Source organism: Leucopleurus acutus (genome assembly GCF_964270905.1).
Source record: "Leucopleurus acutus genome assembly, chromosome: 10".
NCBI classification, from domain to species: Eukaryota; Metazoa; Chordata; class Mammalia; order Artiodactyla; family Delphinidae; genus Leucopleurus; species Leucopleurus acutus.
This window is the reverse complement of record NC_139153.1, coordinates 66735358-66751386: the sequence shown is the minus strand read 5'-3', so window position 1 is coordinate 66751386 and position 16029 is coordinate 66735358. Positions and strand designations below refer to the sequence as shown.

The window sequence follows — 16029 nt, the reverse complement described above, 5'->3', positions numbered from 1 at the left end:
TTTCAGAGCACTGGTACAGACAACATGGCCCCCAACTTGCCTGAGGCCCTGCTTTGTTCTAGGGAGTAAATCTAATAAGATTTTTAGGCTTGTAGGAAACATTTAGAGATTATAAACCCTTTAAATCTTATGGTTTATCACTGTCTAAAGCCTCATGTTTCACCATGGCTTTTGGTTAAGATTAAATAGGTCTTTTAACTCTATGACCTAGAGCAATTTAGTAACCTATCTGTGATGAAGTTTCCTCATTTGTAAACTTAGAGTAATAATACTGCCTACCTCATAGAATTATTGAGATTACATAAAGCATTTAGCACAGTGCTATGATTGTAATAATCTCTCTTATTAACTGTTACTGTTTATATTTTTTAAAAGACCAAGGCAGATCTGGGAAGTGAGAAACTAACCCAGGAAGATAAAATTTCTTTTTGGAGCTTACATTTTTAAACTGAATTGAGACTAGATTGTATCCTTAAGACAGCTCCAGATTTAGGCACTAAACTCGTCTTGTTGGGGAAACCGGAAGTGATACCAGAGTATCACTTGCTGATGTGAACAGCTCTGACTCCGTGGTAGCCATTCATCCCATATGCCCAGTTACTTGGTTATAGTCCTAGAAATGCAGATTCCCTCCAGGGGAGGCTCAGGCTCCTAAATACTGCATGCAGTTCATGAACACGAGCACTTCTAGAATATCGTGTGATTTCTTTTAGATTAACTTTTTTTTTTTTTTTTTTTTTTTTTGCGGTACGCGGGCCTCTCCCGTTGCGGAGCACAGGCTCCGGACGTGCAGGCTCAGCGGCCATGGCTCATGGGCCCAGCCGCTTCACGGCATGTGGGATCTTCCTGGACCGGGGCACGAACCCGTGTCCCCTGCATTGGCAGGCGGACTCCCAACCACTGCGCCACCAGGGAAGCCCTAGATTAACTTTTTTGAAACGTTTTTTACCCTTGAGTACTAGAAGGGCAGTAATGATTCTCCTTTTTTTTTTTTTTTTTTACTAGCACTTAATATAATTTTTTAAACTGTAATTATTTTTTCCCAGCTGTGTTGAGATATATTTGAAATATAACACTATGTAAGTTTAAGGTATACAATGTGATGATATGATACACATGATATGTGTATCATGATATGATAAATACATATAGTGCCTTTCTAGGACTATAACCAAGTAACTGGGCATATGGGATGAATGTCTACCATGGAGTCAGAGCTGTTCACATCAGCAAGTGATACTCTGGTATCACTTCCGGTTTCCCCAACAAGACGAGTTTAGTGCCTAAATCTGGAGCTGTCTTAAGGATACAATCTAGTCTCAATTCATTTTAAAAATGTAAGCTCTAAAAAGAAATTTTATATATGATATGATACACTTAAATGTTTTGAAATGATTACTGCAGTAGGGTTAGTTAACCCCTTCATCACCTCAGATAATTATTTCTTTTTTGTGGTAAGAACATTTAAGATCTATTCTCTTAGCAGCTCTCAAGTATATAATACAGTGTTGTTAATTATAGTCACCATGCTGTACATTAGCTCCCAAGAATTTATTCATCTTATAACTTGGAAGTTTGTACTCTGACCAACATCTCCCCATTTTCCCCTAGCCCCTGGCAACCATCATTTGACTGTCTGTTTCTGTGAGTTCAGCTTTTTCAGATTCCACATATAAGTGATATCACACAGTATTTATCTGTCTTTATTTATCTGAATAATATTCTATTCTATATATATATATATATATATAAAATATTATATAATATATATATACCACATCTTTATCCATTATTTCTTTGAGATAGTGATTTCATTTCCTTTGGATTTATACCCAGAAATGGAATTGCTGGATCATATGGTAGTTCTAGTTTTAATTTTTTGAGGAAACTTCATACTGTTTTCCATAGTGGCTTTCCCAATTTATATCCCTACCAACAGTGTACAGGGTTTACTTTTTCTCCACATCCTCATCAACACTTGTTATTTCTTGATTTTTTTGATTATAGCCATGAGTTCCTTGTATATTTTCAGTATCAAATACATGGTTTGCAGATATTTTCTCCCATTCCATAGATTGCCTTTTCATTTTGGTGATTGTTTCTTTTGCTGTGCAGAAGCTTTTTTAAAATATATATATACATTTATTTTATTATTTTTTTGCGGTACGCGGGCCTCTCACTGTTGTGGCCTCTCCCATTGCGGAGCACAGGCTCTGGACGCGCAGGCTCAGCGGCCATGGCTCACAGGCCCAGCTGCTCCGCGGCATGTGGGATCTTCCCGGACCAGGGCATGAACCCATGTCCCCTGCATTGGCAGACGGACTCTCAACCACTGCGTCACCAGGGAAGCCCAGTTTATTTTATTATTTATTTTTGGCTTCATTGGGTCTTTGTTGCTGCATGCAGGCTTTCTCTAGTTGCAGTGAGCAGGGGCTACTCTTCATTGCAGTGTGCAGGCTTCTCATTGCAGTGGCTTCTCTTGTTGTGGAGCATGGGATCTAGGCGCGTGGGCTTCAGTAGTTGTGGCTCACGGGCTCTAGAGCACAGGTTCAGTAGTTATGGCACACGGGCTTAGTTGCTCTGCAGCATGTGGGATCTTCCCGGACCAGGGCTTGAACCTGTGTCCCCTGCATTGGCAGGCGGATTCTTATCCACTGTGCCACCAGAGAAGCCCACAGAAGCTTTTTAGTTTGATGTTCCACTTATTTATTTTTGTTGCTTGTACTTTTGGTGTCATACCCAAAAAATTATTGCCAAGATTAACGTCAAGGAGATTTTTCCCTTGTTTTCCTTTAGATGTTTTATAGTTTCATATCTTATATTTAAGTCTTTCATTGATTTTGAGTTAATTTTTGTGAGTGGTGTAAGATAGGGGTCCAATTTTATTCTTCATAGGGTTATCCAGTTTTCCCTACATCTTTTACTGCAGAGATTATCTGTTCTCATTGAGCCTTCTTGGCTTCCTTGTCAAATATTAGTTGACTGTATATGCTACGGTTTATTTCTGGGTTCTCGATTCTGTTCCATTGGTCTTTGTGCCTGTTTTTATGTCAGTACCATTCTGTTTTTATCACTATAGCTTTTAATATAGTTTGAAATCAGGAAATGTGATGCTTCCAGTTTTGTTCTTTCTCAGGATTGCTTTGACTATTTGGGGTCTTTTATGGGTCTGTATGAATTTTAGCTTTTTTTTTTTTCTATTTCTGTGAAAAATACTATGGGAAATTTTGATATGTCTTGGATTGAATCTATAGATGTTTTTCAGTAGTATGGACATTTTAACATTTTTAATTCTTCTGATCCATGATCATAGGACACCTTTCCATTTATATGTGTCTTCTTCAGTTTCTTTCATCAGAATCTTATAGTTTTCAGTGTATAGATCTTCCACCTCCTTGGTTAAATTTATTTCTAACTATTTTATAGTTTTTGATGATATTGTGAATGGGATTTTTTATTGAGGTATAATTGACATATAACATTTTATTAGTTTCAGGTGTACAATATAATGATTTGACATTTGTATGTATTATGAAATGATCACCACAATAAGTCTATTTAACGTCTGTCACCGTACATAGTTTAAAAAAATTTTTTTGTGATGAGAACTTTTTAGATCTATTCTCTTATCAGCTTTCAAATATGCAATACAATATTATTAACTATCGCATCATGCTGTACATTACATCCATGACTTACTCTGTAACTGAAGGTTTGTACCTTTTGACTCCCTTTACCCATTTCTCCCACCCTCCCCTCAAACTCTGACCTCTGGCAACCACCAATGTTTCTGTTCTTTGTATCTATAAATTTAGTTGTTTTTTCTTTACTTTCTGTCTTTCTTTCTTTTTAAGATTCCATATATAAGTGAGATCATGCGGTATTTGTCTTTCTCTGTCTGACCTATTTTCACTTAGCATAATTCCCTCAAGGTCCATCCATGTTGTTACAAATGGCAAGATTTCATTCCTATTTTAAAAATAAGTTTATTTATTTATTTATTTGGCTGCACTGAGTCTTTGCTGCTGCTTTCTCTGGGGCTACTCTTCATTGTGGTGCGTGTGCTTCTCATTGTTGTGGCTTCTCTTGTTGCAGAGCATGGGCTCTAGGTGCACGGGCTCAGTAGTTGTGCCTCTCGGCCTCTAGAGCGCAGGCTCAGTAGTTGTGGTGCATGGGCTTTGTTGCTCCGCGGCATGTGGGATCTTCCTGGACCAGGGCTCGAACCCGTGTCCCCTGCATTGGCAGGCAGATTCTTAACCACTGCACCACCAGGGAAGTCCTGATTTCATTCTTTTTTATGGCTAAATAATCATCCATTGTGTGTGTGTGTGTGTGTGTGTGTATACATATATATATATAACATATACAAATATATATATTTTATTTATCCATTCATTTATTGATGAACACAGGTTGTTTCCATATCTTGGCTAATGTAAGTAATGCTGCAGTGAACATGGCGAGGGTGCATATATCTTTTTCAGTTAGTGTTTTCCTTTCTTTTGTATAAATACCCACAAGTGGAATTGTTGGATCATATGGTAGTTCTACTTTTAATCTTTTGAGGAACCTCCATACTGTTCTTCGTAGTGGCTGCATCAATTTACATTCCCACCAACAGTGCAAGAGGGTTCCCTTTTCTCCACATCCTCACCAACACTTTTTATTTCTTGTCTTTTTGATGACAGCCATTCTGACAGGTGTGAGGTGATATCTCATTGTGGTTTTGGTTTACATTTCCGGGATTGTTTTCTCTAGTTCTTTTTCAGATATTTTGTTAGTGTGTAGAAACACAACTGATTTCTGTATATTGATTTTGTAATCCTGCAACTTTACTGAATTCATTGATTAGTTCAAACACTTTTTTTTTTAATTTTATTTTTTATTATTATTATTTTTTGCGGTATGGGGGCCTCTCACTGTTGTGGCCTCTGCCGTTGCGGAGCACAGGCTCTGGACGCGCAGGCTCAGCGGCCAGGGCTCACGGGCCTAGCTGCTCTGCAGCATGTGGGATCTTCCCGGACAGGGGCACGAACCTATGTCCCCTGCATCAGCAGGCGGACTCTGAACCACTGTGCCACCAGGGAAGCCCCCAAACACTTTTTTTGATGAAGTTGCAGTAATCATTTTTTTTCCTTTAGAATGTCTAGGCTTTTGAGCTAAGAAAGTTGTAGAATCTAAGTTCACAGTGTTTATGTGGTGATATGAGGGTGGGGCAAGGAGGATGCATCTCAAAAAAGAATTTAGGAGCAAATAATTGAATTCTTCAGATAAAAATCCAGACCCTTCCCCAAAAATGATGTTTATTGGACATTAGCTACCATCCTCTGTTATCTAATAGAAATGATTAATTTGGCATAAGTGATTGACAGAATAAATTATACACCACATGCCTGGATTTGATTTTCTTTTCCCAGAACTGACCAACTGCATTAGTGGCTTACTCTGCCAAGAACAAAATAAATATACTGGATTTTATGATAGTTAAATGTTTTTCAACTTGGAGCTTTTTGGCATTTCCTTTACTAGAACACAAGTTATTCAGTATCATATCAAATTGTGCAGTGGTACTTTTTTTTTACACTTTGAATATTCTTCAAATAGTAGGAAGTATAACCTTTATATCAGGAAATTGGGCTTTTTGAAATTAAACCAGACTAGTGGAATCTAGTCAGAAGATAATGTTTTTAGCAAAGGAGAGAAATAAAAATCTCACCTTTGAAACTTTGCTTCAGACTTCTTTTTGAATGTTTTTGAAAGTCCACTAATCTTTTTGGTCTAATTCAGTTTGTACATGGACTAACTCTGTGTTTTGAAAGATTTCAGTGTCAAAAGATGGGGCATTAAACCAATGAAATAAGATCTATTGATTAATTATTTTGAGAGAATAGTGTGATTAACAATACAATTAAATATAGCATTAAAGATTTAGAGTAGTACAGGGTAATTTTGTAACAGTGAGGATCATTGAGAGAACTGGGAGGGAAGCCTTTAGAAAGGACAGACAGTTGTTTGCTAATGTGCCTGAGTGATGTGGAAGGGACTGTGTGACCTCTTTAGTCTCTGATTAGAAATAAAATGTTTAACCTCATTTTTCTTGACATTTGTCTTTTCTAGATTGTCAAAAGAGTGGGGAATAGTGAGGAAACCCCGATGATTGGAGACAAAGTTTATGTCCATTACAAAGGAAAATTGTCAAATGGAAAGAAGTTTGATTCCAGTCATGATCGAAACGAACCATTTGTCTTTAGTCTTGGCAAAGGTAAGAGGGTATTTTTTTTTTTGAGTTGTGTTTTGCTTAGATTTATTGCTATTTATATTATATGGGAGCTAGTGGATCCTATCCTTGCCAAAAGTAAAGATATTTTGGAGCAGTAGTTCTCATGGATCCTATCCTTGCCAAAAATAAAGATATTTTGGAGCAGTAGTTCTCAAAGTACGGTCCGTGGATCCCTGTGGGGTCCCTGAGATACTTTTAGGGGGTCCATAGTGTCAAAATTATTTTCATAATAATACTAAGATGTTTATTTATTTATTTATTTATTTTACTGTGTTGACATTTGCACCGATGGTACCAAGCTGCAATGGTGAATATTTGCTGGAGCCTTAGCACAAATCTAGGCAATGGCACCAAACTATACCATTAGTATGCCCTCACTCACTGTTTAAATAAGAAAAATAAAAGAAGGCCAGTATCACTTAAGAATGTCCTTGATAAGGTGTAAAACATATTAATTTTATTAAATCCTAATCCTTGAGTTTCACATTGTTTTGGTATTTTGTGACAGGTGGGAAAGCACACATAAAGCACTTCTGCATCCCCAACTACAGTGGCTATCTCAAGGGAAAGCACTTGTGTACTTGTTTTAGTCGAGAGCTGAACTAGCTGCATTTTTTCCATAAAGCAGCATTTTTTTTTTTTTTTTTGAGGTACCCAGGCCTCTCACTGTTGTGGCCTCTCCCGTTGCGGAGCACAGGCTCTGGACGCGCAGGCTCAGCGGCCATGGCTCACGGGTCTAGCCGCTCCGCGGCATGTGGGATCTTCCCAGACCAGGACGTGAACCCGTGTCCCCTGCATCGGCAGGCAGACTCTCAACCACTGCGCCACCAGGGAAGCCCGAAGCACCATTTTTATTTGAAAGGGCAAACTATGATTATTCAGACTTGATTTTTCCCTATTTGGCAGATATTTTCTCGCAAATGAATGAAGTGAGCCTGTCACTTCAAGGACAACAACTGACAGTATTTGTTGCCATTGAGTTTTCAAGTGAAAATTACAGTTTCGGAAAATTTGTATCTGCTACTCAGAGCTCGACAGCTTCCCAAAACTTAAAAGACTTCTGTTGAGATCAATGAGTATTAATGAATGTGATTTTTAAAATATCATGAAATGAAATGTGTTAACATTTGGAAGATTGTGTGACTCAGTGAACAATATTTTCCCAGTGACCAATGCAAGACGTCATAAAATTATGCATGAGTAAAAGGTCCATTTGATGTGTAAGCTAGACCAATGGATTTTAACCTAACATAATATGAAAAGTTCATTGATAACAGTTTCAGATTCCACATTGCAACTAACCTTTATGAAACTACCACTTGTCCAGTTTTGATGTAGTATCAGATTATATTCATCATTATCTGAAAAGGCTATTAAAAAACTCTTATCTTTTCTAATTATCTATATGTGCGGGTTTGGATTTCTTCCATATACTTCAGCCAAAAATTGCAACAGATGAATCCAAAAGTAGGTATGAGAATCTGGTTGTCTTTTATTAAGTCAGACACATTTTACATTTGTAAAGTGATAAAACAATGTCACTCTTCTCACTAATTTTTTTCTTTTGGGGAAATATAGTTATTTTCCATAAAAATAATTTATGTTAACATATGAGGTTATTGTTATTTTAAATGAACTGGTAAATAACTATTAAAAAAAATTTTAAATATGGTAAATATCAGTAGATACAGCATACAAACAAAAGGACTTAGGGTCTTCAATTTTTAAGATATAAAGGGGTCCTGAGGAAAAAAAGTTGAGAACCACTGTTTTAACATCTTAAATGTGATTTTTTACTAATTTCTTTACAAATGCTTTTAAATGTCTTCAGTTAATTTAGTATTCTTATTTTTTTTAATCTTGGAAGAAGAATAATAGCCCATACATCAAATTGAATAGCCACCATGTGGCTTGTTGGAAGTTAGTGGCTGAATTACAGAGTCTTTTTATTCTTATCTGCCACAGATATAGCAGACTTCTAGTTTGTTCCCAGATCAAGTGTAGGAGAAAAGGGGCGATCCCCCTCATTCACCACCATGGCTCAGTGTTGAATAATTCCTTTCTTTTTCTGACTCTACACCTTAGTTGAGTTGCTCGCTAAGCAAGGATGTGGGACAGGAAACAGCAAGTAGCTAAGGAGTTAAACTCTTTCTGCCTCTCTGCCTTCCCTGGTACCCACAGGCATTTGTATGTCATGGTGACTTCTGCTTCCTGTACAGCTGTACTCCCTCCAAGCTCTAGTGCTGGCTGTGCCACTGCTCCCTTCTTTGGGTCCTCAGGGCTCATGTGAGATTAATCTTGTGTTCAATAAGATAGCAATCAAAATCAAATACAGATTTTTTTTTCTTACCATAGCAGATAAGGATGACGGTTAACTTAAACTTTTTTTCATTTTTGTTGATGTAAGGATGTGAATTTCCAGGGCCACCAGCATGGCTGTGGCATCATTATTTAATTTAGATGACCTCAGAGTAAATGGCCTCATCAGACCTCTTTGTTCCCACTGCCCCCCGCCTTTGAATTTCTGTCTTGAAGAAGTTGGTAGGTTTAAGATAATAGGTCTCCTCTCAGCAGTTATCTTTGCAAGTAGACTTAAGAATTGCTTCTCTACCCAGATTTTCTCAGTAAAACATGCAATGGTGAATGTGTCTTTCATCTTTCCTAGAATTTTGAGCAGAGAGAAAAGAGGCGACTTCCAGTTGACTTGGTACCTATGGCACACCTATCTAGAGATAGTGTTGTCTCAGGGGGAGAGCATCCAGCTGGGTGTTGGGAAGCCAGGGTTTCTGTCTTTGTTCTTTCCTGTGGTATGTTAACATGAGTAAGCCACCTAACCTTCCCTGCTCTTACAAAAAGGAAGCATCTGTAGAAGAGCTTTGAGATTAATCCTGAGTCTAAGATTCCATTCTTGTATATTCTGCAAAGAGTACAGGAACAAAAACTGTAAAGGACTAAACCCAACACAATTACAGAACCTTTAGAGGCCCCCTTAAGATGATAATTAGAAATATGAGACTAGAACAATATCCCTCTGGTAAAACTTCTATAACATAATGGGTTCAGTTGCCTATAAAACAAACATTGGTTAGGCAGTTTATAGTTTTATACCTATATGTTATGGCAGTAGCTACTTCATAACATAATGAAGAAAAATAATATAAATAACTGTAGCACAAATATTGTACATTGAACTCTCTTGATCCCTTATATTGTACCTCTCCCAAGGGAATAAATAGAAATATTTCAGTGGAAAGTCACACTGATTTTGGGGTTCTATTGTGACTTCAGTATTTAAAATAGAATCATAGGGCTTCCCTGGTGGCGCAGTGGTTGAGAGTCTGCCTGCCGATGCAGGGGACATGGGTTCGTGCCCCAGTCCGGGAGGATCCCACATGCCGCGGAGCGGCTGGGCCCGTGAGCCATGGCTGCTGGGCTTGCGCGTCCGGAGCCTGTGCTCCACAATGGGAGAGGCCACAGCAGTGAGAGGCCTGCGTACCGCAAAAAAAAAAAAATAATAAAATAAAATAGAATCATAAGAACTTATCTATAAAAATTGCATTAAAAATACACATACCATAAGTATAAATTTGAGGTATACCTACACATTGTTTGTATGTGTCTGTTGTTCTTTTCGTACCATCTTTGAAACTCTGTGCTTCACTTCCCTCATATATAAAGTGATGATAATAATAGTATATACAATTATATGTTGAGGATTAAATAAGATGGTATACACTGTTGCTTAGCACTCAGCCTAATACATAGTAAGCACTCAAATCTTTTGTTACTGTTGTTATTACAGTACTGGGATTATTGGCTGGCTTTACAATAGAGTGGCAAGAGCTGTGTTACAGCAGTTTGGGTCCTCACTCCTATTTACTATGCCTGCATACAGACCTTTTGAATGCTTAACCATCTTTTTTAGCCCCAGGAAGTCTGGAAAAACAACAACTGGATCAATCTAAGACAATTGGTTATCACCACTACAGAATATGTTTCAGATATTAGAATGATGATGGTTTCCCTCACTGGATTTTCTTAACTAAATCTTTGTTACATGTTCTGAATTCCTAGAACTGTGTCCATAACCCATCTTAAAAGAAGTTGAAATAAGAATGACTCAGGATTTTCAAGTATACTTCCACAACAGGGGTTCTGTTCTTTCCCTTTCCCTGCCTGCAGCAAATATGTTATCACTAAAATTGTGAAGGGATGGGTTTGGGGGCTGAAAGAATTGTATCTACCTCTGTTCTTATAAGTAAGTCCAAGGACACTAAAGCTTCACCCCTTCCCCATCTACCCCTATAAAGGTCTGGTGATTTCTGATAAAAGGCTACTTCAGTGAAGTGGTTTTTCGTGCTCTTCGTATATGACTAACATGGTTGGGAATTATGAAGATAAAAATCCTCTCTCTTATATTCTTCCCCCAGATTTGAGAAGAGAAACAAACCAGTCATTTTGGATTTTTCACATACCTATAATTCTCTCTTACTATTGAGATTAAACCATAATGAAGTAAATATCAGTGATCTGCCTTTAACGTTAATCTTACCTTATTAGATGCATGATGACCCATGATTATTGGTAAAAACATCTTTTAATTTAGCAGTCATTAGCATATTGGAGTAAAAGGGAGAAAGTATATGTTGAAAGACTAATGGCTAATACTTTTTAAGTACTTATAGTGCCAGGCAAAGGGCTTAATGCATTATCTCATTTAATCCTCACACCAATCCTATTATTACTTTATAGATTTTTTTGTACAATTTATTTAGTATAGTTTAGGTGACAGTCATAGTAACATCTGTGTATAAGACTGAGTTTTTTATTGAGGTACTATTTACATATAATAAAACTTAACCCTTTTAAAGGGTATATAGCTTGATGAATTTGGGTAATAGTTGTGTAACCACCACCACAGTCAAAATATAGAACAGTTTCCTCACCCTAAAAAGTTTTCTTATGGACCCAGGGCCATGGAATCACTAATCTGACTTCTGTTACTATAGTTTTGCCTTTTCCAAAAGTTCATATAAATGGAATCATATGTCATCTTTGGCATTTGACTTCTTTCACTTAGCATAACGATTTTGAGATTCATGCATGTTGAATTGCCAAGTAGCATTTTACAAGTATGGAAACACCACAATTTGTTCATCCATTCAAAAAATCGGACATTGGGGTTGTTTCCATTTTGGGGCTATTATGAATAATGTAATGAACATTCATATACCTGTCTTTGTGTGGCTATGTTGGGTAAATTTATTTTGGGGTAAATACCTGGGAGTGGACTTGTTGATCATATGGTAAAACATATGTTTAACTTTATAAGTTAATACCATACTGTTTTTTCAAAGTGGCTGTACCATTTTGCATTCTCACCAGCAGTGTTTGAGAGTTTGTTTTTCACATGCTTGTCAACCATTAGTACTATCAGTCTTTTTAACTTTAGCCATTTTAATGGGTGTGAAATGGTATCTCATTTTGGTTTTCAGTTGCATTTCCCTGGTAACTAGTCACATTGAGGGTATCTTTTCTTGTGCTTAGTGGACATTTGTATATTTTCTTTTGTGAAGTATCTGTTCAAATCTTTTGCCCATTAAAAAAAGAACAACAATCTTTTTGAGCTGTGCTCAGCAAGACAAGCACTTAATCAGATGTGTATTTTGCAAGTATGTTCTCCCATCTCTAGCTTGCCTTTTCATTTTCTTAATTGATCTTTCAAAGAACAAAAGTTTTTAATTTTGATGAAGTCCACTTTACCAATTTTTTAAAAATGTTTTAGGTACCTACTATAACTATTTTAGTTTTGGTTTGCTTTGGTTTTTTTGTTTACCTATGAGGAAACTAAGGTACAGAGGGAGATTAAGTAATTAGCCCAAAGTTAATACGGTAAAGTGGCAGAGCCAGGATTCAAAGCCAGGCAGTGTCTTTCAAGTTATGTTAGATCTTAAGGTTTAAAACTAGCCTAAACACTAGGTATAGAAACAAAGTAGGTGCTGGTCCAGCAGAATTTACTGAGTGCCTGCTGTACACCAGACATTTTTCTTACAGGAATGATGTAGTTAATGAGGTTTATCAAAAGCAAAATTATTGCTATTACATGCTTGGTATTGTGGGCCTAATTCCTATTTTTAAAGTTTAATTTTTATTTGAAGTGTATTTTTTTTCACATATTTTAGGCCTTGACAACGTTTTACAAGTAGTAAAATACACTTACTAGTAATGGGTAACCATGCAGCCAGCTGCTTGTGGGTTGTGGTTTAACCATCTGTTCCCTTTAAATTTCTATTGATACTCTTGCTCCACCATAAATATATTCTTAACATCTGTTAACTTTTTTTTTTTAACCTGCAGTTTAGGAGCACTCAGGATTCAGAAAGAAGGCTTTTAGGCCAAAATATTTAATATTCCTAACCCTCCCCAAAAATGTGAGCCAGAAAGACAGCAAACTTTCAGAAAGTACTTTCTTTGGCTTTACCTGGTACTTTCTAATAGAGTAAGAATGCTTCCAGTTTCATCGCTGAGTGGATATTAAGGAGAAGCTAATTTAGGCAGGGGTGAGAGCAGACTGGGAGAAGCTAACACATTTCTAACTCCATTTAAATTAGATACTGCAGCATGGACCGTGTTCCTTTATTGAGTATAGTATTGTGGTTTTAAGTTCTTTGGGAAATAAAAAATAATCAAGACATGACTCCTGCCTTCACGTATCTAGCAGTTTAGCCTGGCAGAGTTGATCATTAAGGTTGTCCCAGCACAGATTATTTTCACCCCGTTTTTGAAATGATAAGCCATGACGGTGGGGAGAGATCATCTGGTGATCAGTTTTCTTAGTAATTAAATAGAGAAATGGCAAAAATAGAATGTAACATAAGACATATGAACACTTTAAAAGAATCTTAACATATAAACGAGTTTGTTGAATTCATAATCAGATACTTTTGGTAGGGAATAGGGATGATTATCAGAGCCCTTTTATAAGACATTTAAAAATAAGACTAAATAAAATTTATAAGAGGAAAAAAATACACAGGAAAAACTTTGCTTTATCTAGCATAAAAAGAAAGACAATGTCAATATTATCAATGGTTTCAAATGCAAACATGCATTTAAAGGTTAGATAGTCAATAATTTTATCAAGGATGCCAAGACTGTTTATTGAGGAAAGGACAGTCTTTTCAACAAACGATGCTAGGAAAACTAGATATTCACATGCAAAAGAATGAAGTTAGACCCTTACTTTACATCACATACAAAAATTAACTCGAAATGGATCAAAGATATATATGACTTAAAACTGTATTTTCTTAGAAGAAAACTTGGAGGCAAAGCTTCTTGACATTAGATTTGGCAATGATTTCTCGGATATGACACCAACAGCAAGGCAGCAAAAGTAAAAACTACATAAATTGGACTACATCAGAATTAAAAACTGTGCATCAAAGAATACAATAATGGAGTGAAAAGGCAGCCTAAAGAATGGGAGGAAATATTTGCAAATCATGTATGTGACAAGGGGTTAATATCCAGAATATATAAAGAACTCCTATAATCCAACAACCAGAAAACCTCAAATAACCTGATTATAAAATGGACAATGGACTTAAATAGACATTTCCCTAAAGAAGATATACGAAAGGACTACAAGCATATGAAACGATGCTCTACATCACTAAATCATTAGGGAAATACAAATCAAAACCACAGTGAGAGGGACTTCCCTGGTGGTCCAGTGGTTAAGACTCTGCACTCCCAATGCAGGGGCCATGGGTTTGATCCCTGGTCAGGGAACTAAGATCCTGCATGCCGTGTGGCACAGCCAAAAAAAAAATTTAACAATATCGCCTCACACCATCAGGTACTATTTTAATAAAAAAGAAAAAGAAATTTGCAAGTGTTAGCAACTTGTGGAGAAATTGAAACCCCCGTGCACTGTTGGTGGGAATGTAAAATAGTGTAGCCACTATGGAAAACAGTATGGTAGTTCCTCAAACAATTAAAAATAGAGTTAACCTATGATCCAGCAATTCCACTTCTCCGTATATACCAGGGTCCTAATGAGATATGTGTACACCCATATTTGTAGCATTATTCATTATAGCTGAAAGGTGGAAGCCACCCAAATGTTTGTCTATAGACAAATGGATAAACAAAATGTCTTATGTACATACAATGGTATATTTCTATAAAGGAGTATTATTCACATGGGACGAAACTGATGAACCTCGAGGACATTACACTAAGTGAAATAAACCAGTCACAAATAGACAAATACTGCATGATTCCACTTACATCTAGAGAAATCTAGAGTAATCAAATTCATAAAAACAAAGTAGAATAAAATTCTTGCCGGAGCTTGGGACAGGAGGAAAAGAGGAGTAGCTTAATAAGTAGACTTCTAGTGTTGCAAGATGAAAAGTTCTGGACATTGGTTGCACAACAGTGTGAACATACTTAACTGTGCACTTAACAGTTGAAATGGTCATTTTTATGTATTTTACCACAATTTAAAAAATTTTTAATCAATAAAAAAGAATGTTCTAAAATGGTCACTATAGTCTATTATAAGTGAAAGTATTCAGTGATTAATTTAAAATGTTATATTTTAAAACGTGTTGCATGATATTTTAATAGACTTTATTTTTTTAGAGCAGTTTTAGGTTCACAGCAAAAATTGAGCGGAAGGTACAGAGATTTCCCGTGTACCCCCTGCCCCGCCATGTGCATAGCCTCCCTCTCTTATCAGCACCCACTCCAGGATGGTGCACTTGTTACAGTTGATGAACCTACAATGAGCCTATAAAATTTGATTTTGATTTTCTTAATCAGAAAAAATTATATAATATTTTTCAGAGAGAAGAAAAATACAGTGCATTGCTTTTATACTGGGCTTTGTACACTTTTAACGTTTCACTTCCCTATAGTTAGGTATATATAAAAAGCATTTACACTTAAAGATAGATACATTATATATTTGTGTAAATATATATTCTTTTTTTTTTAAATAAATATATATTCTTATTTCAGATTTTGTTACTAATGGAATAGGACTACTGAAGTTGATAAATTGTGTTTGAGCCAGTAAAATTGAAGTCCAGAACAAGTGGAAGAATAAATTGCGTTTATATATTCTTGGTGTATTATACCTACAGTTAAGACCCTAAAGATCAAAAGATCCCAAAGATCAAGAATCTTAAAAATGTTTATGCTTTGACCCAGTAATTCTACTTCTAGGAATTGAATCTAAGGAAATATGGTAGAAGCTTGCTTAACCACCTCCAGACTAACTGCTGCTCTCCATTCTACTTGTAAATACACTGAGTGACACCGCTAGTTTCATATTCTTCACTGTGGCCCTGCACTATGCTTCAGCCAGTTGAGTGAGCCTTGTCAATGCCTTCCACCCACAGACCACTAGGAACACAACTATAGTGAACAAGTTGGGTTTATTACTCGTAGGGAGGTAGACTGCACACCATGGGAAACTGGAGGTGTCTCAGTGTTCAGAAGGTCTTTCATAGGATTTGGACTTGTATTAGGTGATTTGGGGAAGAGTTTAAGGAAGAAGGGATTTGCTCTGGATTGGATATTGTTGGGATGCAGGTGATTCTTTGGGTATCTTAGTAAATCTTATCTAGGAGGAGGGCTGACTGGAGTGAGACTAAAGCTACACCTGTAGAGAAGCAGAAGTCACTCATGTCACCAGGAGAGGGGGATGTTTGGTATTTTGTAGGTTGCACAGGGAC

The 16029-nt window shown here is 36.7% G+C and overlaps 1 protein-coding gene across 6 annotated transcripts in view; it reads left to right on the top strand.

Moving 5' to 3' along the window:
- FKBP5 (FKBP prolyl isomerase 5) overlaps positions 1 to 16029 on the top strand; it is a 100882-nt gene that overhangs the window by 42186 nt on the left and 42667 nt on the right. For all 6 annotated transcript variants that reach the window (XM_082849039.1, XM_082849038.1, XM_082849041.1 and 3 more), the window contains one exon: positions 6118 to 6262. In XM_082849039.1, coding sequence (XP_082705165.1) covers positions 6118 to 6262 — 145 coding nt within the window. The remainder of the gene's footprint in view (positions 1 to 6117; positions 6263 to 16029) is intronic.